Here is a 26951-nt window from a genome sequence, read left to right on the forward strand (position 1 = left end):
AGGCTGGCGGTGGTGGCCCACACCTTTAATCCCAGCACTTGGGAAGCAGAGGCAGGTGGATTTCTGAGTTTGAGGCCAGCCGGGCTACACAAAGAAACCCTGTCGCGAAAAACAAAACAAAAAACCAAAACAAACAAAAAAAGAGAATAAAACTGCACTGTTTTCAGGAAAACCAGACAGAAACAGAGATCAGGAAATAAGCCAAACTATGAAACATTTTCTCTTTCAAATGGAATCTAGATATTCTCTTTTTTAAAGACAAGAAAATAGAAGGTTAAATATGTGGAGGGAGAACAAAACAAAACAAAACAAAACAACAACAACAACAAAAAAACAAAAAAAACAAAACGGGCGTTGGTGGCGCACGCCTTTAATCCCGGCACTTGGGAGGCAGAGACAGGCGGATTTCTGAGTTTGAGGCCAGCCTGGTCTACAGAGTGAGTTCCAGGACAGCCAGGGCTATACAAAGGAACCCTGCCTCGAAAAAAACAAATCCAAAATACAACAACAACAATAATAATAATAACAAAAAATAAAAAAAATAAACGAGACATCGTTTTATGCATGTAGTGCACACTAATAAGAATTACGTGGGTCTGGGGTTTAAAACAGGATTCTGCAGGCCTGGAAAATAAGAAACTAGTTCCCAGTGGCCCTCAACCAGCTTGTTTAAACCTCCTGGGCAGTCACCTGCACAGCGCACCCTATGGTTTAAAATGAGAAGCAAGCGGTGGGTCTGAGACAACCGGGAGGGGAGGGAAGGCAGCAGCAGGGTTCCCACAGGGCTGCTGGAGAGCTGGGCCCTGAGAAGGGCAAACCAGAGACACTCTGGGGTCAGGGTGGGGCGGGCTCTCCCATGAAGGAATTCAGGTGGGCCCACCCCACCCCCAGCGCAGGGCAGCCTGTGCCCGCTGCAAGCTGGAGCCAACCCACGTCACCCTAGGCAAGGGGCAAAAACTAAAAGGAAAAACAAAACAACCAAGACCAACCAAAAATCAAAGACCTGAGCAGCAGGGAACCACCGACCCAACCAGATGAAGAAAGAGCAGTCTCTGTAGAATAGAGTTTGCTGGAAAGTTCCTTCACCCTAGCGAGGCACAATGCACTGCACCAGGAGAGGCAGAAGGCTCGCAGTCGCTGTGCTCTCTGGCTACCCATCTAGAACAGCTCGAAGACAACGACGCCGTCCACTGAGACACGGGAAGAGAATGTTCTGACCCCAGCTTTCCATTTGGAACCTGGAAGCTCTACCCAGTGTGTAGAATGTAGATTAGCACTGCCTCTCTGTCCCCCAATTTGCTTCTCTTCAGATGACCAAGTGCGGGCTAAAGGGGCGGGGCGGGGTGGGGCTGGGGTTAGCCTCCCAAGCCAAACATCAAGAAAGGGGCAAAGGTGACAGTTCTTCTGATGATACCAACTCTTTATAGAGATCTGTATTCCCACTAATATAATGAAAATTGGCAAGTAGGCAAAAAAAGAAAGGATGGAAATGATGTTTATGGAAAATAATAATGTTTTCACCTTCCATCACTAACATTGCCATAGGTGTATGCTGTGATCTGATTAAAAATAATTTTGAGTCCGGCCGCCTGGCCGCCGGGCGGTGGTGGCGCACGCCTGTAATCCCAGCACTCTGGGAGGCAGAGGCAGGCGGATTTCTGAGTTCAAGGCCAGCCTGGTGGTCTACAGAGTGAGTTCCCACTGCAAGTGTAGGCACCTAATCCAGCTTTGGCTTTTCTCCTCACACTGACTAAGCCATTTTCCCTCTCTGCACACGGATGTACCGCCACAGATCTCACCTTCAGGAGTGGGGTGCAGCTCTCAGAGGCCAGATGGGAAAGAACAGCCCTCAGCCTCCATACAACTCGTTAACTGACCAAAGTCAGTCACAGCCCAGAGGCCTAGCACTTGGGAGGTTGAGGCAGGAGGATTCAAACTTTGAAACCAGCCCAGATTGCGTTGCAAGACCCTGGGATTTTTTTTTTTTTGCGGGGGGGGGGGGGGGGGGGGGGGAAGAAAAAAAGAAAATCTCAAAAGATTTGCATACTATGTTTGTATATAATTCTATTTTGTGGCATGTCCCAGGCAGGGCAGTCTTTTGATATATGAAACAGATCAGAGCTCAGGCCTGGGCTGGGTGCTGACGGAGGCAGAGTTAAGGGGCAGGGGATGCTGAAAAGCACAGGTTACTTTCTGAGGTGGTGAGGATGTTCTATAACAGAACAGTGTTAATGGCTTTGAAACCCTGGGTATACTAGTCCCCAAGCCCTCCAACCTACCCACAATTGTATACTTTGAATGGGTGAGACCTTTGTTGTGTGGGCAACTCAGTAAAAACTGAAGCAATTAAAGTAAGAAACCTAGAAAAACAATCTACTGATCCGTCCTTGTCTTCTCGCTAAAAAAAAAATTAAATTTAAAAATAAAAACAAAGGACAGCAGGCTGGAGAGATGGCTCAGAGGTTAAGAGCCCTGACCACTCTTCCGAAGGTCCTGAGTTCAAATCCCAGCAACCACATGGTGGCTCACAACCATCCATAATAAGATCTGACCTCAAGTGTCTGAAGACAGCTACAATGTATTTACATATAAAAAATAAATAAATCTTTAAAAAAAAAAATAAAGGACAGCTACAAGAGAAAACTCTCCTGGACATGTTCTCCAAGAGTAAAAATATTAACGTGTCTCACTCCCTGGGATGGAAATACCAAAGTTGTTGTCAACGTCCCCTCCCTAACTCCCCCCCCCCGCCCCCACAGAAAGCTAAGCACAGGGCAAGGCAAGGCACGGCGGGGAACTCTGGCATCTGTCTGAGGTGGACAGGAAGAGCAAGCGGGCAGGGGACCTTTCCGTGCAGCAGTTAGATGACATCAGATCACCGCAGGTGCTTGCCTGATGTGGTGGCCTGCACCTCTCTCAAGATTGCCACTAATGCGGACGGTGCATACCCCGCTCTGGGCACCTCTGCTTTCCTCCTCGCAGCTGACTTTGGGTTTCCCCTCCAGAGCACAGAAAACCTCCATCAAACACGGATGGAATAGTGTGATGGGGGCGGGGAAACAAAACCGATGGGTTTCCTTCCGTGAGATGGATCAAATAGTGGGTACCCAGGGGGGGCTTTTAAACTGGAAAGCATTCGGGCTGGACCCTGCCTCCCTTAGACAGTGTAACAGCTCTTTGCTGATAAGAAAACTGCTATTCAAGTGACACAGCGGGTGCCGGAGAGATGGCTCAGGAGCACTGGCTCTCCCAGAGGACCTGGGCTCAATTCCCAGGACCCACATGGCAGCTCACAACTGTCTGTAACTCCAATTCCAGAGGCTCTGACACCCTCACACAGATATACACACAGGCAGGTAAAACACCAATGAACGTGAAGTGAAAATAAATAAAATAAAAATTAAGAAAAACACAAAAACAAAAGAAGGCGGCACAGTGTCCATCCCACCCCACACTGGCCTTTCCATGAGTTCGTAGAACGTGAAAAAGTTAAAAAAGCCTTTGAAATGACTTTCTTAAGCAGCTATTATTTTTCACGTTTCTTATTTCTTGGGCATCCCTGAGTTCATCTAAGCACTGCTAAAATAACCAACAAGAATGAGAACAAACAGCCCAGATGTGCCAACGTGATGGCCTGTCTCCTCATCAGCACTGTGGCTGCCACAGTCCCTCCACCATTCCTGGGGTGTCTGCTGTTTCCAGAGTCCCAGACAGGCTAAGAGAGGTTTTCTTTCAAAACACAGAATCCGTCATTACTACAGTTGGATAGATGAGCCCCTCCTGGAGCCTAATTAATTTAAGCTTGCATTACTCAACTTCACTGTTAGCGCCACACTTACTTAAAACTAATTTTCTGAGTGTTTTGCCTGGGTGTATGTCTGTGGGCATGTGCCTGCCCACATCTGATCAGAGCATCAGATCCCCTGGACCTGTAGTCATAGAGATGTGAGCTGCCACGTGGTACTAGGAACCAAACCCTGGTCCTCTGCAAGAGCAGCCAGTGCCCTTGACTCCTGAGCTACCTTTCCATCTCAATTTTATGTTATTCACTAAACAGTATGGAAGACATAAACCCAAACCCCTTCAGACCTCTGTCTAGGTCACAGACCAAAGCTGTTACTTCATTCACAGACGTATTGTGATTTCTTGGCACAGGTCCCAACCAAGGCCAAGTCTTTCTTTTTTTCTTCTTTTATTTTATATCAGCAGTAACTAAGTTATACCATTTTTAAGCTGTAATTTTTCCTATATTCCCATCCATCTTTAGGATATCAAACATTTTTGTATTCATGAGCAGGAGATGGAAACAAACATCTTATGTGCTCATAAATCCAACACTGATTTATGGAGGTGACTTGGGATCAAGCATTGAAGCTGCCTAGTGTTGAGTGACACCTGTTCTCCCTCCTGAAGTTCTGAATACTCAGTTCTAGCTAGTCAGGTTGGATACCACCACAGGGCGCCATCAAAAAAACCAAAAAACCAAGAGTGGGTCCCAGTTAACTTGTAGTAATAAACTTGTTCAAAGGCTCTATAAGTACCTCCGAGTTATTTTCTTAAACAAATAGATCATCTTAGTCTATGATTGTGTCCTTTAAAATGTATATGTATATGTATAACATGTATGGGTGTTCTTGCTTGTATGTAGTAACCACACACATGCCTGGTGCCCAAAGGCCAGAAGAGGACATTACATTTTTTGAAACTGGAGCTATAATGGTTGTGAGAAACCATGTGGTTCTGGGAATCCAACCCAGGCCCTCTGGAAGAACAAGCTATGCTTGTAACTGCCAAGCTAACTCTTCATCGCCACTCATGTCCTGTAGTAGTAGTAGCAGTAGCAGTAGCAGTAGCAGTAGCAGTAGCAGTAGTAGTAGTAGTAGTAGTAGTAAATACCAATCTGCTTTCCTAGTTGAGCCTCAGATTCATTATCGACAAAATCATTTCAACCAGTGGATCAAATATTTTGGACCATACTTCCAATTAGTCATGCTGTCCTGAACTCAGGTAAAGAGCAACACACACAGTCAGTCTCACAAGCCTGTGGTAGCAGGCTGCCACATGCCAGGTCCACAGGTGTGTTCTCTGCTCCCTGCTGCCTCTCCAGATCCACCTGTGGTAAACACGGGAGTTCCTGTCTACTCTGTGCTGGACTGTAAGCCCTTTGAGGATGTCCAGGAAGGGACTTATCCCACTGCCAAGAGAGGTCCTTCGGTGAATATGGGGTGAAAAATGGAAGCTCTTAAAACATAACATTCTTTGGTGCTTGTCTTCATCCTCCAGAAAACCTGTCTACCCCTAAACCGTTGGGTTGATTCAGGTATTTCCAGTTACTGTCCCATCCTACCAAGGTCAAAGGACCTTTCCCAGCCCGGCTTTCCTGAGATAAGATGTAAAGAGAGAGTCAAACGAAGGACAGGATGCTTTTCTCTTGTTGAGGACCTCGCTGTCTGCACAACACAGCAGACCTCAATTGTGTGACAGTCAAGAAATGGAGAGATGGCATACATTTTGCATGAAGTAGCTTTGTTTTTTTGCTTTTTTTTTGGATTTGGTTTTTTTCGAGACAGGGTTTCTCTGTGTAGCCCTGGCTCTCCTGGAACTCACTCTGTAGACCAGGCTGGCCTCGAACTCAGAAATCCACCTGCCTCTGCCTCCCAGAGTGCTGGGATTACAGGCGTGCACCACCACCGCCCGGTCACGAAGTAGCTTTGAATCATTTATTTAGAGTACGTGAGGGAATCAGAGGTGGGAACCTATGCCTATATTGCCAGTATCTCAAGAAGCAGAGGCAGGAAGATTATAAATCTGTGCCAGCCTGGGTTACGTTCATAAAAAGACCCTGTCTTAAAATGAAAACAAAAATGAACAAATAAGACCAGTAATTAATTTACATTGTTAATAGCTACTAAATCCAGAAAGATAGGAAACAGTAACTGACACTGACAAAATTAGGTTCTAAATTTATTTTGACATGGCTTCATTGAGGTATTCATTAAAATTAATCAAATCCCCAAACAGCCAAAACACAAGATAAAAATAGTCATAACTAGGTGACATTCAGCACGTAGAGCTGAGATATGGGTCTATATTTGTTCACAAGGGAAAACAAGCACATGGGATTTTGAATAAAAACAAAATGATTGGGAGAGAATAATTCTATGAGTTCATGAGTAGCTACGAAGACACAGGTAGACGTAAGTGAAACTGTTGTGTCTAAATGGCAGAAATCTAGGTACTTTTTCTTGATTTTTCTGTTCTGTTATGGATTTCCCCTGACTTTATATATACATACATATGTGTGTGTGTGAGAGAGAGAGAGAGAAAAAGAGAGAGAGAGAGAGAGAGAAACAAGAAGTATAGGGGAGGGAAAAGGTTGAAGGAGAGGAGGGAGGGGAAGTGAAGGAGGAAGAGAAGCAGAAGAAGGGAAGAGGAAGAAATTTCCTTTTGAGAGGAAAGGATTGGTCCTAAGGAATACCTCCTTTAAAAAGGTTTATTCACTTCTTAAAGAAGCCACTTCTGCAGCGCATTGGAACAACCATGGTTCCCATCACTATGAAATTAAATTCTCTTATTTACCTTAATGTGATGGCACCAGGAAACCCAGCAGTAACCACTGGAGGTGAAGTGCGTCCTACAACACAATCACTGGCTGTGCAAAAACACACTCTCTACAGGAGTGAGTGTTGTGTGTAAATGCCTGGCTCCAATGGGATCCGTTTACCAAAGAATCCAAGCATCGCAAATTGTCTGGGCTCACAGCTGTCTGCTTAATTGACTTAGCACTAGTACTGGGGGCCACTTTAGAAGGGAACACTGAAGACCCCCTTTAAAATACAAGCAAGGGAAAAGCGTGCGAAACACTCAAGCAACAAATGTTTCCTGGGAATTTCCAAAACCACACTAGGCAATGGCATGGTCACGTGTCGAATGGACCAGATGACAATTTTCAAACACTCTTAGTATCTCCTATTTAAGCCATTCCTGAAGCCTCGCCATTCACATTATCCCAAAGCATAATAGCCATTCTCGAGAGGTTCTCAAAGCAGTTTACTGGAAATCCTCAAAGGGCCCTTTTTGGGCGGAGCATTGGCCTAAGGATTGAGTCCTGTCTCTGGAGTCAGAGGCACCTGCCCCCCGAATCCAAGCTTTCCTGCTTGCTAAACTTTAGCTCTAAATTAAAGACAACCGAGTAACCTCTCTGTGCCACACACAGGTCCTTCCTGGGACACTTGGGAGCACCATAACAAGCCGCACAGGTCTGTAGTGAGTATTTGACAAAGCGTGTGTGAAGCCCACGCGTTGGCCTACATGACATGTTCTGTCCTACCAATTCTGCTCGTTGGGATCATCCATGGGCAGCGTGTTTATTTCTCACGAACACACACAGATGGTCAAGGGCCAGGAAGCTTCACAGGTAAGGGAGGAGACCTTGAGAGGCAACACATCCTTAAGGATGGACCAAAGGGATGCTCACGACACAGATGACTCGGTTCTAGATCTCAGTTTCGTTGCTCTTATTTTGATTTCTTGACATAAAAATGAAGACCCAGAAAATGCCCCAGTAAAACTCATGAATGTATTACGACAAACCGACTCCTCGTTCTAAAGCCACATTTAGTTAACACCCCCTCTTGGCCTTCAAGCTACAACTCTCCCCAACTTCTTCCTTTCCCCCCACCCCCCACCCCCGCCTTCTGGTCCACCGGGCACTGTAACTACTCTCACCACCAAAGATGATGCGATCTCACTTTCACGGAGCATCTTGTTTATCATCACACGCCTCTCTATGAATCATTTCTAGGGATAGATCCGCTGTCCTAACTCTCCTCCAGCATCGTCTGGGTACCAGTGGGGAGAGAGGAAAGGCAGGGAGCAGCGGGCACTGAGAGCTGATCCTAGGTCCTATTCATAGCTCACTTCCGGCCAGCTGTGATTTTCCACTTCTTATCTTTCTCCCTCTGTGCCCCAATTCCCTCACCCACTCACTGCCTAGGGCGGTGTTGAAGCCAACACTGACTGGCCTTGAGGATAACATGACCTCCAGTGAATGGGGTGTATGGACCACATACTCAAAACTCATGGTGTGACGTCAGCTTCATGAATATTGTCTAATGGTATGAAAATTGCTAAACCCAATCTTAGCTATATGATTCAGTATGAATCTATACATTTCTCTAAGAGTCCTCATTTAAATATGGACTGGTATCTGGTATTTGTACCATGTACTCCTGAAGTTTAAAATTCCTAACCTTGAGCCGGGCAGTGGTGGCGCACATCTTTAATCCCAGCACTTGGGAGGCAGAGGCAGGCGGATTTCTGAGTTTGAGGCCAGCCTGGTCTACAGAGTGAGTTCCAGGACAGCCAGGGCTACACAGAGAAACCCTGTCTTGAAAAAGTAAAAAAGAGTAAATAAATAAATAAATAAATAAATAAATAAATAAATAAATAAATAAAATAAAATTCCTAACCTATTCCATTAGACAAACATCTGGTGAATGTTTGCATCTGGACCATGGCATGCAGTATAAAAACTTGTGGGTAACAGAAGATTAAAACTTGCTCCCTGCCAGGCAGTGGTGGCACACACCTGTAATCCCAGCACTCTGGGAGGCAGAGGCAGGCGGATTTCTGAGTTCAAGGCCAGCCTGGTCTACAGAGTGAGTTCCAGGACAGCCAGGGCTATACAGAGAAACTCTGTCTCGAAAACACCAAATCCAAAAACAAACAAACAAACAAACAAACAAACAAAAAACAAAAAAAAAAAACCTTGCTCCCTATCCTCAAAAGAATTCACAGTAAAAATGAAAATCAACATGGAGATACCTAACTCAAACAAAACATATACACAGGGGCTCAGAGGATAAGAGTACTTATTGCTTTTGCAGAGGATCTGCATTCAGTTCCCAGCACCCATGTTGGGTGACTCGCTCTTGCCTATGACTTCACCTCTAGGAGGTACCAATACCTCTGGCCTCTTTGAGTACCAACACACACACACACACACACACTCTCTCTCTCTCTTTGTCTCACATATTTACTACACACATACAACTACATAAACACACATAAACACATACCCACACACACATACACACATACCCACACACATGCACATAACCACCCAGACACTCAGACACGCACCAGATTTTAAAAGCCTGGGTTTTAAAATGTATAAGGAGCCATGAAGATCCAATAGCATCGCACAGGAGAGTAAGACCCTCCCTCCTAGTTGGTAGGGACACGGTCAGATGCTTCATGGAGGTGGCACCTTCTACCCTGGACCTTTAAGTACGGACGAGAAGATGAGCTGGGTACTGAGCCACAAGGACCCAGAGACGAGGATTTGGAGCAAGGTTTAGGACGCACGCCTGGGAAAGCAGCTGTGGGAAAGAGACGCAGCAGGTGAGGCCTAGGGCAGAGGTTCCAGACTGCAAGAACACTTCCAAAGGACGCTGAGCAGGGTGGGGTTTGCTCTGGGGTCAGGAGGGCAAGGCAGCATGGGACAAGCCCACGCGAGTCTGACTGCAGGGAAGCACATGGCTCTGCCTGGCTTCATCAGGACTGAAGGGTGAGAACTGGAGCTTGGAGGCCCACGGGCCTGACATGGACTTGAGGAGCCCAAGCCTCACTGCCTTAATGTATGTGCAAAAGAAAGTCTCAAGGGCTGCACGGGAAGACGGTTTAGTTAAAACATTTCGTTTATCTTCATAAAAAAAAAGTTATTTTGAAAAGAAATTTCTAAGCAAACCAAATAGCTTTTTTCTGATACCATTTTTTAATTCTTTGATGCAAATGTGACTATTTTTAATGACAATAAACAAGTCTTCACCTAAGAAAGACCCTGACTGTGCAATGTATTATCTACACCTCAGAAAGAATCCCTGTGCAATCTACTGACCTAGGGTGGGTTTGTCCTTCCTTAGGTCAGGCTTGACTTTAACACGGCAATCTTAACCCACACTTCTCATGGGAACAATAAACCAAGGTATGAGGTAGTAGTTTTTAAAAATATAATTGTTTTCCATTTTCACTATAAAGTATAAAACAGTGATTAGCCTAAAGCAAAAAAGACAAATATTAGGCTAAGGCTTTTAATACATTTATAAAATGAGCATACAAACAAAACCCAGTGAGCAATGTTTGAGAGATTTATTCTCTTCCTTAATCCTGCAGGCAGGCTGACTGGTTCACCAAATAGTGGTAAGTGGTAAACTTTTTTTTTTTGTCTCAGACTTTAATAATCTAAATTTAAAATCTAAAACATCCAAGATAAAATAAAATTACAGTGCCTTTTCCTTGCCTTTTTTTTTTAATCTTTCTTTAGTACTGGTTGGAAGTCAGGTCATTGCCCTTGCCGTGTCTAACATCAAGCCAAACCCTCATCTACTACAATGTCCTTTCTATGATCCAAGTCATCGAAGCAAGTCTCCAAGGGCAAGGTGACCAACATTTGAAAGTGCCTTATTTCAAGAGACATTATAGAAAATGGACTTTCCCACACACTGGTTTGGTTTTTTTTCCCTTCTATACCCAGCTAACCTGCCCCTTGGGCCTGATTTTTTTTTGGGGGGGGGTGGGTACCAAGAGAGATAGAAAGACTTAAGTCAAAAGAAAACATAATGAGAAAAATGTAGTCTGGTCCTTGTCCTCCCAATCTCATGGCCTCAAGTGCCTCTCCATGTAATTCTGCAACATGGGAAAGAAATCCAGAATCTAAAGGGTTAAGGGGAAAACCCCTTCTAACTCAAAATATACTCTCTCCTACGCTGTGCAAGGAAGTACAGGTTATTTGATAACTCCCTATCAAATGTTGGAAGGATATGAGACGTCAGCCAAAATCTGGAAGCCTAGTTAGTCCCTTACACATCTCACTTCCTTAGAGGGGAGAGGGGTGTTAAAGGGGAAAATGAGGTTTCCCTGCATCCAGGAGAGAAGGGGAGCCCAAGAAAAACACCACAAAGAGATGAGGATGCTGCTCAGTCCCCAAAACTTAGTAATGTAAATCTTTCCCGAAGGTTAGCGTAAGGCTTTCTTTCACCCAGGGTGATTCTGAGCCAGCACCATGGCACAGGAAGAATCTTGTGTCCTTCCTTTCTCCAAAGCTCCCCGGTCCAGCCACACAGCTGTCACTGCTGCAGAAGTCCTACCAGAAGGGAATCTGGGCACCAGCTCACACCATTCTAGATGCCTATTGTACTGCCATGGCTAGGAAACAGTACTGGCCCAGGTTTTGGGCTACCAGAACCCCACATGGGCACACCAAGGCAGGCCAGACACTCAGGAAGGTACCATTTTGTAAAGGAGGGAACAAAGGCTGGGGAAGGAGAAGTACTTCCAGAAGGGGGCAACAGACTGCCTCAGGTCTTCTGACAGGCCTTCCCTCCATCAACACTGCCCCAACAAAATTACGTTCTCAACCTCACCGAACAGTGCCATCAGTGCATGGCACACAGCCTGTTACATCGGGACACCTCAGCAAAATGTATCACAAAGATTATACAACATCTCTAATATCTAAAAACGCCCTGACTGTTGGTGAAAACCTCTCTAGCTGAGAGGAAATAAATAGCAAAGCATTAGTGACATGATGCTAGAAGGCACTTAGTTTTGTTTTGTTTTGTTTTGTTTTGGATGGTTGGTTTGTTTTTGTTTTTTTTTTTTAATATACAGCTATATTTTCATCTCAAGTATACTTTGGGGGAGAAAAAAAAAGCCACCACGTCTCTTTCATCTACATTTGTCCTAGGTTTCAAGTATCTAGGTAAGAGACAAGAATCCTCCTGAGGCTCCAGTCCTATCTTTTTTATTCTTCCAATGAGCTGTTTTCAGCTGTTACCTGAAAAAGAACATTCTACGATATGAATTTTCATTGAGCACAGCAGTCTAATGGCCCCTAACGACAAATAAGAGAATAAATAAAATACTATAGGACAGGGTTACCTAGCAGATACTTTCAGATTCTATATTTCATAAGAAACTTGATTTGAGAGTGAGCAGGTGTATTAGAAGTATAAAAGCAGATACAAGGATATATACAATTTCCATTGGTACTTTATTGATCAGGCAAGCTGACTGGAGGCATCTCTTCTGTTCTAGGCTGGTGTAATTATCTCAAATCCTGGATGACATCATGACCAAGTGATCAGCTATCATCACTGTTGACAGTGTTTATGACAAAGCTTAGCAGGTTAGGGGACGGAGAGATGGCCGAGCCGTTAAGAGCACTTACTGTTCTAGAGGACCTATAGATCTGGTGGCTCAAAGCCATCTGTGACTACAATTGAAGGGGACCTGATCCCTCTGGTCTCACGTGTGCATACCTGCACGCAGACACACATACTTACACATAAAAAAGTATGCAAATTTTTAAAGTTTAAAAATTTAAAATTAAAGCAGATTTAAAATTTTTTTGTTGGGTTCAGAGGCTGACAGTAATTTTTTCCCATGTGGCACATCCCTAGAGGCTTTCCTCTTTTCCAGTCACAGAGCCTCCCTACATGGGCCTCTCCATCCTATCTTTCTCAGTGTTGCGTAGCAACAGGCTCCTCCATCCACTCATACTGCCATCCTGGGTGCTGAGCCCAGGGCTCCATGCATACTGGGCAAGCATCTACCATGGACCATTCCTGGCCCTCTTTTCCCTTCTTTGTTGAGACAGGACCTTATAGATTTTCTCCCAGGCTGTCCTGAAACTTTCAAGTTCAGTTCCCTGCCTCAACCCTCTGAGCAACTTGGATCACAGGCCTTTGCCACCAGACCTGGCTAATATCTCTACTGAGCCAAACTTTATATCATCTCAGTAATCAATTAGTGATGGAGATCAAATGTGATTTCAGCAAAACTGTCATCAGATGCCATACAGGATTACTGGTGGGTAGAAATCACAACGACCAGTAATAGAGCTGTCACTCTATAGAGACTTAGACAGATGCAAAAAAAAGATTGAAAATGTCTACTTTTAGACTTTCTGTGGTGCAGCCTCCCTACCTGTAACCGGGAAGCGGGAGAGGCAGCGCAAATTCTTCCTGTTTTGAGCAGCCTCAGAGAAGCTCCCACAGAGACTGTCATCCTCTCTTGAGCTTTCGGATGATACACGCAGCAAGTTCATGATTTCAATATTCATTAGCCAGAGTGGACATTGCACTTAAATGTCATCTTCGGGGACTGCATGCTCTTCCGTGTCACGCTGGCTGATGGTTTGAGGCACACACAGACGGCTGAGTTGCCAGAGGCTGAGTTAGTGGTCTCCACTTGCTGCACAGCCTCTGATTGAGAGCCCTGGTTCTCCACCCCTATTCATTTCAGCATTTGCTCTTAGGCATTAGGACACTGATTCCTATATTGTGATTTCATTTTTTTAAAAAAATCACAATAGGACCAGTGGTGAGATGGCTCAGCAGGTAGAGGCACTCGCTGTGCACACCTGATGACTTGAGCTCAACCCCTGGAGTCCACAGTGGAAGGAGAGAACAAGTAACTCCCCAAAGTTGTCCTCTGACCTCTATACACACACCCATCATGACATGCACACACTGGATTTCATTGGCATGCACTAAGTAGACCACACATACACATGAATAAAATTAAGTCGAAGTATTTAAAAAGCAACCGTGATTTAACACACACATACACCAAGGACTCTAAAGAGGAATTTCCCCACACCTTCTCCTGATAGCCACATGCAAATATACATGATACACTTGGAAAATAGATCTTATGCTTGAGGGAAAAGAAGGAAACGCTAGCATGCTTAGCTGTGAGAAATGAAACATCTGGAATCAGAAAATTAAAATTAATTCATCAGGAAGTCAAATCAGGTAACGTCTTACAGCACACAAAGAGCCTCCTCCTCAGACTCCTCACATGAGGTAGAAGCCACAGGCACACTACCCCTGGGCTACTACTATCTTTTGACTTATTTATTTTTAACATTTGTTTCAAAGCCATCCAACATTGGCCTGTTGGGATTCAGAAGCCTTGTGGTTAGGCAAATCTGCCTCAGTTGCTTTGTTCCCGAAGTGAACACTGACAAAAATCAAACCTTAGTTGTTTGTAAACTTATTACAAAAGTCAGGAGTGGGAGATCTACTAGGTAGAGATCTGTTCATCAAAAAATCAAATGTTTATTCCCTAGAATAATACACCAGTCAACACAATCAACCTATTCTAAATAAATAAAAGACTGGATAACTAAAAGCCTATAGGATCCCCACAGCTATTCCCACTTTGAAAATAGCGATTGACAGGGCAGCTAAAATAAGGCCATAGACATCTTCCCTTTCCTACCCACAAGATCTCTCTGAGGAAGATCACAGAGAACCAGAAAGTTTCAAAATTTAGAGCTACTGTGGTCAGGGGGGACCACCAGGCAACTTCCTGACTCTCCCAGGCATCAGAAGAGATATGGAAGGCTTCTCTTGTAAGGTGTTAACCATTTGGGCTGCAGGAGGGACAAATGGAAGTTTGACACCCAGGGTGATTAACTAGAGGATAATCTTACCCCACAGGGATCTTTCCTACGGACAAGCAGCTGAGCTCAGGCCTCATCCACACTGTGCCTTAACACTTGACTCCACCACTAAGCACTGGTTTTTGGTTTTTGTTGCTGTTTTAATACCTCAGCATTGGCCATATTTTCAGACATAAGCTTCAGAGAAAGAAAGGTTTGGGAGTATGCTTTTTAATAAACTCTCCTGGGGCCCCGGCTCTGAAATATTAACAGGCTTGCACATCTCCTCACCCTCTTGTGCTTGAAGAGTTTATACTGACACCAAGCAGACCGCCATAGCTGCCTTCTTGTTTATTTGAACTGAAAACTCGTGTTTAAGATTCCAGGAGAGACTCGTTCATGAGATACCTGGTATAGAGACTCACACTACTTTAAAGGTTCCAGTTCTAAAAGGAGGTCCCAACTAAAATGTCCTTGCAGAAGGGAGAAAGGTCAACGGGCGAGGGCGGGCTCCTGGAAAGGTACCATGACGCCTGACTTGGCTTAAAACAGGAGGGACAGCATATGGTTACGGGGAGATTTCAGAAGAGGCCTCCCTGTGTGTGCCACTTGGCCACAGCTGGAATCTCAGGACAGCAGTTAGTCACAGAAGGGAGAGGGGCCATGCTGGTGCCTCACCCTCCCACAGATGTTTCTCCCCAGTCCTCACAAGCAGCAGATGCAATAAACCGGGAATTGTTTGTAATGCAAATTCAAATCACCAGGCAGCTCCCACTCTGAGACTCAAACACAAATGGTCCACCAGCCTCTGACACCATCTAAGAAAGTCTACCCTCACTGACTGATGTCAGTGACACAAACCGTCCTGCCGGGGACAGAAGGAAGGAGGAAGAGAAAAGTGTGGTTAGGCCGAAGAAGAGAGGCTGCCTTCCTGTTAGAGTGGTTTTGATCTCAGAAACATTACAGACAGCTGTTAGGTATTAAAAACCAAAGATTGTAACTCACTTCAGTTGGACTCTAAAAAAAATTGACATAGCCTTGTGGTTAAAATTGAAAGGCTTCTGGAATTGTGCAAACTGCAGGGTCTCACAATAAAACATACCTAACACGGATGCATTTTCACATGTAAGGGGATTCAGCACAGACAACAGAGAAGAGGAAAGCTTCTCTGGATATAGTCTCCACCTAGTGACATTTGCTCGACCCAGGAATCTTTCCTAAGCGATGAATGAATGATTCAGGGATGTCAACAGTTCAATACACACATGACAGTAAATACCTTTCATTTACTGACATTTCAAAATGGTGCTGAGCTATAAGGTACATAGGCACACACACACACACACACACACCAAAATGGATTCACTGAAAGAATCAGGAGAAAAGGCTACAGAGACCAAAGACAGAGTACTAACTTAAAGGAGAAAGAATTACTTTCAATATTTGATTTGTATAAATACCAGGAAGACTATTAAATGAAATTCCCAAATTTCTTCTCTGAAGAGAGAAGCATCTATGAAATGCTTTCTATGAAATAAACCACAATTCAGTACACACTGTACTCATGGATAAAACATAAATAGTTTGGGAAGTGATTTTCTATTACCAGAACTCTAACTTGATTGGAAAAGACTATTTATTGACCTTTTAGCCTTTCCATAGAAATCTTCAACTGCTCCTTAATCCAAAATGCAGCCCATTTAAAAAAAAAAAAAAGACAAACAAACAAAAAACCTGCACAACTATTTAAAATAAAATCAGATACATTTCTCTATCTGGCTCAACAAGTTCTCTACAAGTTTTAAAACCCAGACATACTTTCAGTGTGTGTGTGTGTTTGGGGGCCAGGGTGTGTGTGTGTGTGTGTGTGTGTGTGAATCTTTAAAGAATAAACTATGATTGCTTGATTAGTTTATCTACATTTTAGGTAGAAGATTTTTCACACAACATTAACTATCATTAAATACTTGAAATGTTTTAAAATAATGGGGGTGGGGGGTGGCATTCCCTGTAAGGAACATCACAAAAATCTCCAAGGAGCTCCAGACCAGCTGCTTTATGAAAATGAGAAAAAGCATGGTCCCTGCCCGAGTTTAAATATCCACCTGGAGTTTGCAGAAAAATTATCACAGCAAGTCTGCAACCGCAAGGCCCGCCAACTTCACGTTCCTATCATTTTAACCATCGAGGGCTCACCACTGAGATAACCCAGAAGCTCTCGCTCCACTTCATTTCCTGTCTGCCTCTTCAGTGACCCTCCCAGACTCATCTGCCATCAAGGCATCGATGACACCGCTTGACACTGGTTTCTGAGGGACTTCTTAGCATTGAGATTCACCCCGATTCACCCCCAAGAAGTCAGTCAGAGAGACTCATTCCTGTGTGGTTTTCACTGGGCTTGGGACTGGGAACAGGCAACTAATTATGACCGCCCAGTAGCTTCTCCAAAAAGCAGGGGGTCTACTGGGTATGTTTGCCAGTTTGATCACGTGCCTGTCCTCTACAAGCTGCTGTCCACTCGTTCTCAAGACACAGGTGCCATCTTACCAGTTAAAGAGACATTGCACCAAATACCACACATGGCGTCCATGATGGTGTACACGCCAGCATAACACAGCTGTACGACCCTTCATTTTTTCCCTCACAACTTTAAGCAAATAATGAACGAAATAGCAACAACTTTCATTACATGATCTTCAGATATTTCCCCAACTGACAACCAAGTGAAACCGGCTGGTCTGAGCCTCCCCCTTTAAAACAATAGCTAATGTCATAAAGCAAGACATTTTTAAAGGCCAAAATAACATTCTGATTGTCTAGATCCAAATGAACCTCAATAGTTCCAACTCTAAGCAGTGTAGGCCTTTGAAAGCTAACTGAAAGGCTAAATCCACTTCCCTCTGATCATCACCACAGAAACACAGTATGCATAAAAATCAGAGATCCGCCACCTTGGCTCCGTTTGATTTCATAACTCGCGAATCTCCACTTAATTCATCTTAGCCTGTTGGCCTAAGTCTAAAAATCCGAATGGGGGACAGACAGACAGACAGCACTGTCCTCAGGCTGCCATTCCTTACACAGCTCTTACAGAATGATGGGATGGCTGAGTCTCATACAAGGAAGCCACGGCCAATGTGTTTTTGAGGAAATAAGCCATTCTGTTGAAACACAAATTAATTTGCACGTCTGAAGATAATTTTCAACATCAGCATGCTACTCACTGTCCTCGGGACGGGCGGAGAGAGGGACCCGTTTGACATGTATGGGTCGCTGTTCATGCTGGGCATCATTATGTAGCCAGAGTAACTGGAGTAGGACGGTCCCTTGTTGTACAGGCCTCCGTCCGGATGCTTTCCTGGGAGAATCCAAAGAGCAATCAAAGATGCATCAACTTTGCTTTTTCTATCACATCGCTTTTCATCAGAACATCTTCTGCTTCTAAGACAGGCCAGCCTTTATAGAGAATATTTGTTTATAAGATACTGTAGCTGGACTACTAGGCTCTATTTTAGAATGACAGTGTATTTATGCTCCTCAATGGCTTTAATGGCCAACCAGATGCTTAAAAAAAAAACAAAAAACATGTGGTTCAATTTACCTCCACTACTGACTGATGTCTTGACAAAAATAAGCGTTGTTCATCTAACCTAATTTGTTCTAATGCAAACAAACTGGACTGCGAAATACAGAAACACAAGGGAACACACACAAACTTAAGAACTGAAATCTTAATACATAAGGCCGTCTACCCCCAATACACATAACACATTGACAGTACATTGAAGGGTTCTTGTTTGAGACAAATTCAAAAATCCCTCCTGTGCCTCTGAATTTCTACCAAATGTTAAGCCTTTTCTGGAGGGAGAAAACTGTTAAAACCCAAATTTGTAGTGAATTGATCTTTGGAAGTTAATAATTTCATGGCTAAACTTACAGTCTATCAAAGAAATGTTCCTTTAATTTATTGTATACAACTAACTTATTTACTTTACATTACTGTGTTTATTTAAAAATACATATGGTATTTTTAAATACTTTACTGTATTTGCTGTGTGGACTTTATTTATTTAATTTACTGTATACAGGTTACTGTATTCTACTTGTTGCCAAAAAGGAAGGCTGATATAGAGTTCTCCCTGCCTCCTGGTCTACACTGAATGCACAAACACTCCATCCTAGACAGGCCGATTGGTAAGTGATTGAAGGAGACCAGAAACTCCAACTGATTAGCAAGTGATCTGATTAAACATGGAATGAGCAAAGAAGGGGGGAGAAACAGAGAGAATATGAATGTGTGTTTGGGAGTGTTTGCTTATGTGTGCTGTGTGTTTATATGTTTCCCTGTGTGTGTGTGATTTTTAATATTGACAAGAGTCGACAATGAGGAAAATGTCTAGCATCTCATATATGTAGCTTCTAATACTTTTTCCATTTTACAAGCTAAGATACTGACCCTGGTACATCAGCCCACACACACTTCCACTGTCTTCCTTCACTACACTGACAGCCCACAGGCAACAGAGATTTGCAAGTGAAAAATACTCTTTAGAAACATCCCTTCTCTAAGAATCCGAAAGCCAATAGAAATCCAAAGGCCCAGCCAGACTCATGCAAGGCATAGTTCACAAGGATGTGATATACACCCTGAGAGAGAAGCTGTGAATTTCTGGTCATTCGGTTAACACAGTGCGTGGGCAGTCTTGCATATCTGGTTCCACCCTACTCAAAAAGAAGTATCAAAATAAAACCAGATATTCACATTGCATGTGCCCTGTGGTAAAGTGGGGAGAAAGAGAATCTGGCTTACCGTCATCGGGGTGTTCTCTGGCCTTGTCGTGGTAGGGCTCCTGAGAGGACTGTGCTTGTCTGACCACCTAGTGGCACGAATAGCCACCCCCAAAAAGAAAGAAGATCACCTTAGAGTTTGTAGCAAACAGATGGGTCTGCTGTTAATTCAAAGGTCAAGATTTAGGTAAAAATTAGGTTTACTCATTTGGTTAAAATTAAGGACAAGCTAGACTTGAGTACTGAAAGAATCTTTTCCATGTGTGTTTTTGAATGATTATTAGTTACTCCGGATCAAAAGTAAGGTGGCAAAAAAAAAAAAAAAATAAGTGCATTCAGAAATGACCTGTTCTGTTCTAACAACCCATCGATGCTTCCTGGGCGCCCAGCTTCCAGGATGTGTGAACCCCTTTCTTCATCAGCCTTCGCTTGCTATGACAAGACCTGATTAAAAGGCCACCAGAAACAGCATTTTCTAACCGAAAATGAGAGATCTGGAAACGTAAACAAAAGAACTACTTTGCTGAGGTCTTAGGGAAATTGCCTGAGCGCAGTCCTAGCTGAAACTGCCTTCACTTACAACTTGCTATCAGGCTATCAGAGGTAGAACTGATCTGTGGTTAATGGGAGGGAAAATTGAGAGTCGGGTTATAGACATCTAAAAGGCAGCCCAGTTAATATCAGTTTTGGTGAGAACCACCGACCCGACTCAACCACGTGCAAATCAGTGGTATAACCCTTCACCATCTTCCGTGGCCCTGTTTCTTCCAATTCCGCTGCGGAAAGATGAACAGTTCAAACACCCAAACCCCGGTAGTTTTCGGTTTCCTAAGCATGGCTTTTCTCCCCAGACTAGCAAACCGTAGAAATGTGAGGTGGGTTGAAATGTGTAGGTGACTCCAGTAGAAAAAAAAAAAAAAAGAGGCTATTCTACAGTCTGGCCAAGGGGGGAAAAATAAAAAAACAAAAACAAAAACAGAGTTCAGATGGTATTTCAGTCCTTGGATCCGTGTCGTCCTTCTGACACACAGAAACCCTTTTTACCAGACTTTGGCTGCATTCTCGCCCCCTTCCTCTATTTTTTTTTTTTTTTTGGTAGGACTTTGAGAATAGAGAGGGTCCCTTATATTTTGGAATCAGCACCCCCCCCCCAGCCTTTTCAGATGCGTACTCACCCCTGCCATCGGGACAGAGAAGGTAAGTCTGAGGTGCTCTTAAAAGCACTCTTTAAACCCAAAATGTCCCCGCCCCCGAAACCACCCTTTCTTTGGGGTGGGGGTGGGGGCAGAAGGCTGCCATTTAAGGAAAAGGCTGTACTCTCCAAGTTTCTCTGGAAGGAAAAAACGTTGGGGACTTCATTTGGGTATCAGAACTTTTCTACTGGATGTCCCCGTGAGGTTTCCTCGGCTGCTGAGCCAGTGTGACCGCTAAGGTGTGGGCTTTGGGGATCCACGCCCATCCGATGCTCGCGCGCGGCCCGGCTCTCCGGCTCCCTCGCGCCCGCACCCACGTGTCTCTATTTACTCTACTCGGGTTACCAGCGCCGTCGCCTTCAGCTGGCCCGGAGATCTGATAAAGCGCGTCCCTCCTCCCTAGCCGCCGCCCGGCTTCCGCCGAGGGCTCGCCTTTCTTCTGCAGAGATCCAGGGCCTGATCCCAAGCCAGCCTAACCCCAAATAAAACGCTTTTCTTTCCACTTTCAGTGCCCCGGTTTGCGGGCGGAAGGACTGCGGTGTCGGTGCCGTTGGCTGGCTCGGCTCGGCTCGCCCACGGCTCCCGGCAGCAGCCTCTCCTGCTGAGGGGACCCGGCCCCGCAACGCCCCCGCAGTTAGGGCGCGCGCTCCGCTCCACGGCGGTTGGGACGGCCCCTTCTGCGAGGCCCACGCCCGCCTCTCCTTCCTCCCGCCCGGGGCTTCATTCCTTGGAGCCCTCGGTGGTTTAACGCACTTCTGGGCACTGTACCGAGAGAGCGAGCGGATGCACTTTGTTTTCCACCCCGTGATGGACTTCGCAGTTGTGTTTAGACATCCCTGTTTTAATGCATCGCGTCCCTCAAAGCCACCGAAACGTCGGAGGGCGAAACCGGTCGGGGAAAGGCCAGCGTTTCCTGCCCATTTGCCACCGTTTAGCCACAGAACCACTTGGAATAAATTTCCCTGCCCGCTGCTCACACACGTGCGCACCATGGACTAGGGGGCCGTTATTCCCCACCCAGCCCGCGAGGGACCAGGGCTCCGTGGCCGCGAGCCCTGCATGCTTCCCCTCCGCGTCCCAGGGACGCGCCACGCCTCTCCCGGCAGCTGCCCACTCACCTCATGCCCGTTGCTGGCTGGGATGATTTCGGACTCGTTAACCAAGGATGACTTGATGTCGGCTAAGTCGCCCTCCTCTTCGGGGTGACTGATCTCGGCGAAGATCTTCTCCTTCTGGGGATCGCCCTCGTCCTTGAAGGGGATCATCTCATCGGTGGCGCAGAGTTCCGGGTCCCCCCCGCCGCCGCCTCCGGAAAGTTGGGGCATCCCGGCAGCTGTGTAATCTCTCCGCTGCGGGAGCACTCCGAGACAGCAGGAAGAAGGGGGAGGTCGATGTGAGGTGGGGGAGTTGGAAGACTGAGTGCGGGAGAGCTGTGAATAGAAGCGGGGTGGGCAAGCGAGGGGCCCACGGCTGGAGCAGCTGCAGGAGCCTCTGCGATTGCCGCGCTTTCCCACTTAGAAGGACGCAGGCGCCCGGCCCTGGGGCGAAGGGCACCAGACTGCGAGGGCGGCAGCCGCCGGCGCCTCTAGGAGCGTCTGCGCCGCTCCGCGTGCCCTAGGCTAGGCTGCCAGGGCTGGGTGGCCGCCCCACGTTGTCCTCGCTGCTGGGGTCTGTGCTCCGAGGACACCGGTTCCGGAGGGGGACACGACTTTCCAAAGTGCAAACGAGGGTCCCGTGGCGCGTCACCGCGCAAAACCTCTCCACGAATTCCTCGGATGCTGATTTCGGTGGTTTGGGGTTCTTTTGAGAAGAGAGCTGGGCCAAGAGGCTCCGTTTGCCCCGGCGGAGGTGCGAGGAGAATCAGAAAATACCGAAAAGTCCACTTCCTTCAGAGTAAACAATAAAGAGCCACCCGGGCTGCAGACGTCCGCGTTAGAGCTTCTTTCCTTCCCTTTCGCTTCGGTTTTCCTTCTGGAGGAGCATTTAATCTGCCGGAGGGGGAGGGGCGGAGGAGGAGGGGAGAAAAAGAGAAGTTTGCCAAGAATAAAGTTTGTGCTGATGAGCGCTGGGAATCGGCGGAGTCTTGGGGAGTCACAGCAGGAGCTTCGGACCCAAATGTTCCAGCCCGTAGCTCGGGCCGATACACACACGTACACACACGCGCACACGCTCACACACACTCACACGCACGCACACACACTCGAGCCCGATCCCTCTTTGTTCCCGGCTCGAGTTTCTGCCTGGCTCGCTGGCGCTGTTACTCGCCTCTCTCCCCGCCTCCCCTCTGTCAAAGCAAAGAGCTGCCGGTGGCCCCTCGGCTCCTCCGGGTAGAACGGCGGGGAACACCCGGAGCGTGGCCGCTTGCAAGGCTCCGGGCGAGTCCGAATGCCAGGGCCCACGAGAGCGCAGCCGGGTCCCCTCCGGTGCGCGCTGCCCCGCAGGTGAGCGGTTGCGCCTTCCCACCGCTTCTCCCCAACGTGCCTGGCCGGCGCTGCGAAGCTATTCACTTGCGTCGCTTCTCCTCCCCCGCCCCTCCCCCGCCTCCTGCTCTCCTTGGCTGCCGGCTTGGAGGGGTGGAGAGGAGGGAGTCTGCTAGGAGAAGGAGGAGGAGATCCAGGTTCTCCCCCCCCCCCCAGCCCTAGTTCATTCCGTAGCACCCAAAAGACGAGTCATAGTTTGGGGGGCGCCGTGGGGGGTGCGTATGTGTTTGCGAGCGCCTGTTCATGCCTGGAGGGGAAAAAAGCCATACAACCTGAAGATAGACTGGGTGCTGCGTGTAACCCACCCCAAAGAACGATGCGGCCCGCGTGAAATGGACGAGAAACTGTATGGGAATAGCTTAACTTCATCATCTATGCATCTCTTCTTCTCTTGCGCCTCCCCCCCCCCTCGTCCTTTGCCAGTCTTCTCTTCCACCTCCTTCCCGCCGCCCACTCTAGCCCCTCACTCAAGCAAGCGGAGGAAGATGAAAGAGAAAGCCGCCGGCGCTGCGGTCGACACCACGTTGATAGATGCTCTGACAGAGGGAAAGAGGCGAGAATTAGGGACTAGGAGAAGGAAAAGGAGAAAACGTAACACACTGCTCACCTAACCAGAGAGAAAAGACGCAGCAAAGGCAAGGCAAAGAGTTGTGGCTCTGCTACCCGTGAATCACACACTCTTCGGGGGCAAGGGCACACCACCCTAGCGAAAATAAAATCTCCAGGCTTTACCAGGGGGAAGATGAGTGAATTAAGACTGAGCCTTAATTATCGCTTTTACACCATCTCATTGTGCCCTTACCTCCGAATGAACGTGGGTTTTTGGAGATTCACGACTCAGCGTGTAGAGACCTCGTAGAAAAGGAAAACACATCCCCAAAGGAGGGAGAACAACAACCTAGGAGAGGGAGGCAGGACTGGGCAGTTGTTGACATCCTGGAGACGCCGCTGAAAGGGACCCTTGAGAGTGGACGTAAATACGAATCAAACCAAGCATTCTCCAGTTCCTGCTGTCTCTTTGGTGCATTTTGTTAAAGGACAGAACTTTTAAGGGCGACGCTTTGTGAAAGTCGCTGTGTGAGGCTTAAGTTTGGAAACACATTTTGTCCTTTACCTCTCAACCCCTCCCCTCAAGTCAAATATTCAGGCAAAATCATTAGACCAATGCGGCAGCCATCTGTAAAACCTGAGAGCAGTAAACAGGAGACAGGAAGAATTGTATCTCCATCTTCCTCAAATTGAAAACAAAGCACCACCGAATTCGTGTTTTAGTGACCTTACATAAGAACGCGCAGGAAAAGAGCTCTCTTTTAAAGGTGAGGTTGTGGGTTATTGAGCATTGCAGACTTTGACAGTTCTTTAAGTCAGCATTTAAAACTTGGCTTACTGAGAACTACCAGTTTGGGAGCTTGCTAGGAGGTAGCTTTAAATGCCATATATTAGTTCGGTTGGCGCCACAGGAGGTGGTTGGTCATATGTAATCTGATAGATTTAGGTGCAATAAGGGACTGGTGAAAGGAGTTAGAATAACGAAAACTTTTCTTTAAAAATTAAATAATCGTCAAGGCTATACCTTACCAAAGCCCAAAGTGGCATTTTTCTTCAGGGTGCCAGGGAGAATAAAAGGAAGATCGGGAATAAATCTATTTTTTCTAGTGGTGCTCTGCAGCCTCCAGTGTGGTTGGGGGAAGAGGTTTCAGACGTTTACAGCTCCTGCTAACGTAAATTTAACAAAGTAAGAATTCCTCCTCCGAGTGAGCCAATTTGACTGAGCAAAAGGACCCTGGAAGATGCAGCTCCATCAAAGAAGTCGGAATAGACGGGTCCTTTTCATCAAACCCAGAAGGGGGGGGAGGGGCAAGAAGAATAGCCAGAGGGTATTTTTGAAAGCCAAGAGGAGATTAAATGACGAGTCTACGTCTTCCCTGTTTAAGTGTTGCAACTAATTCGAATTCCCATTTTCTCCTTCGCGTTAATTATCTGGACTATGTGAGTCAGACGGAGCTCAGCTCTGGGTGTCCCAGAGATTAGGAGCTCAAGATGGGACTTTTTGGAGCAATACCTAGTGAGAATGCTTTACTTCAAGGGCTGGGATAGGTGACTGCTTTTGGCACCTTGCTGTAACCCTGTTTGGAAGCATTGGTTCTAACGAAATCACCTAATGGCCTCGCTCTGCGTGAGTGGCAGTGAACGGTCTTTAGCAGTGTTGCAGATCTTAAATAGAGCTATCCTTAAAACCATGCGCCCACGTGTTTTAAAGATCTGTAGGTAAGCAAGGTTGACATTTCCCCGTGAAGTAGTCTCTCTTAAAAACAGAATACCAAGGAGTCACTGGAGGGGCGAAGTAACCCCAGGAAGTAGTGCCTCTGGACTTCGCCTTCCTGGCAAAAGCCTTCCAGCCGCCGGGCAGTCTCTCCTAATTCCTGTGGGGCTGTTCTTAGCATAAGCAGAAGCTTCTTAGCTTCTTGGGCTTGGGCGAGTGGGATCCTAGGTCTGGGATGTGGTGGGTACCGCGCAGGGGCAGCCTCGCCGCCCCCTTTCCTCAGATGTAGAGGCAGGTTGTTCATATGAACTCCAGCGAACCACTAGAGGTTGGCTGTAGTAGGTTTGCCCCTTCAGGATGTGGGTTTCAGGGGGGCGTTTTGATGTGATTTAATTCCGACCGTGAAACAATTGCTGGGGGCGGGCTACGCTGCTGTTGGTTTTTCTCCTCCTGGTGGCTTTGGGTTTAGTTTGGGAGCAAACTTGTTTTATATCAACACTTCCTTTTGCACTAGGCGCTGTCGCCGGTGCTGTGCCTCTGGGGGTGGGGGAGTATTGAGAGAGTAGTGGGGGCGAGGCGCCCAACCCTAGCCGGAACCCATGCTGCGGGGAGCAGAGTTAGCCTTTCTGCCCCGGGGTGAGCATAGCCCAGTGCGCTGAGCCGGTGTGGGGGCAGGGAACAGGGGGAATGACCCACACCCCACTCAAGAAGACCCTCCCTCCCTTAGAGATTTTGCAGCCACGTGGAGTGCTCGGCAGACAGTCAGTCCGGGAGAGTCCTTAATTACAGGGATGAGAAGCGCAGTGCCCCCGCACGGCCCTCTCCGCCCCCCTAGGTCCTAACACCAGCTCAGGCCCCAGGTCTTCCCTTTGTGTGGCCTAGACTCTCTGCCAGCTGCAACCTAGGTGGGATCCCAAAGGAGGGAGGTGGCGGGGCCTACGGAAGAGGATGCTCCGAGAGACAGCCGAGAAAGGACTAGAAAAACGAATTCATGTGACTCCAGGGGCGGAACCGAGACCTCGGTTTTCCATCCCAGCTTCGGCACGGCGCTAAATCTGTGGGCATCTTCAGTTTAACCGACGTCGCGGAGAAGGGGGACGAGGGAAGTGGCAGTTTGTGTCCCAGGGGCTCTTCCTCCTTAAGAAAAACAAACTCAAAGCCCCTTCCTCCAGGGTCAGGAAACTCGTGGGACCGTGAAAACCTCCTTCTCCAATCCGGCGCCTGCAGACGCCCGGTTTCCGCGCGGCCGGCGCCCGTTGGCGTCTGCAGCTCGGCGCGGTCTCCCGGGCGGGTGATTGGAGCACGGGATCGGCGGCGCGGTCAGCCCTGTGCGCCCACCTCGCCGGGTTGAGGGAGCACCATCCACTCTGCTCCGTGGGATATCAACCCCAGGCGGGGGTGCCTGCTCCCAACGCCACAGCAGCGCGGACCTGCGGGTGGCTGAGCACAGTGATGGGGACCAGGGAATGATGGCAGGGGAACAGAATAAGCTTAAAGGGGTACAGGGGCTCGGCTCTGCACTGGGAAGCCGAGATCACGCACCTAAGAGCCTGCTTGGCATCGAGACAGGGGGATGCCACACTTGGACTTCGGTTCTGGGTTACACGTGCCAACCGAGAATCCGCTAGTTTAGGGGACCCGATCATCACATTCTGTCCCTCCCTTTCTCAAAACTTTTCTCCTGCGCCTCAATGTGTCGTGGACACCGATTGGTGGGAAGCTCGCCTGCTCGGACCCTCTCAGCCGACCCTCCAGCCCCCTCCGTCCGCCCCGAA

At 47.0% G+C, this 26951-nt stretch overlaps 1 protein-coding gene across 4 annotated transcripts in view; it reads right to left on the reverse strand.

Annotated features, from left to right (window-relative positions):
* Lef1 (lymphoid enhancer binding factor 1) overlaps positions 1-22514 on the reverse strand; it is a 110459-nt gene extending 87945 nt beyond the window's left edge. For 2 of the 4 annotated variants that reach the window (XM_052179239.1, XM_052179241.1), the window contains exons 1-3: positions 21552-22514; positions 19263-19329; positions 17677-17810 (exon numbers count right to left, since the gene is read on the reverse strand). In XM_052179239.1, the coding sequence (XP_052035199.1) occupies positions 17677-17810; positions 19263-19329; positions 21552-21758 (408 nt within the window). In that variant the 5' untranslated portion in view covers positions 21759-22514. Of the gene's footprint in view, positions 1-17676; positions 17811-19262; positions 19330-20415; positions 20750-21551 lie in introns of those variants that run through there. The other 2 variants (XM_052179242.1, XM_052179243.1) reach the window with 2 other exon arrangements.
* Between the last annotated feature and the right edge of the window lie 4437 nt (positions 22515-26951).

This window comes from Apodemus sylvaticus, chromosome 4 (assembly GCF_947179515.1).
Source record: "Apodemus sylvaticus chromosome 4, mApoSyl1.1, whole genome shotgun sequence".
NCBI classification, from domain to species: Eukaryota; Metazoa; Chordata; class Mammalia; order Rodentia; family Muridae; genus Apodemus; species Apodemus sylvaticus.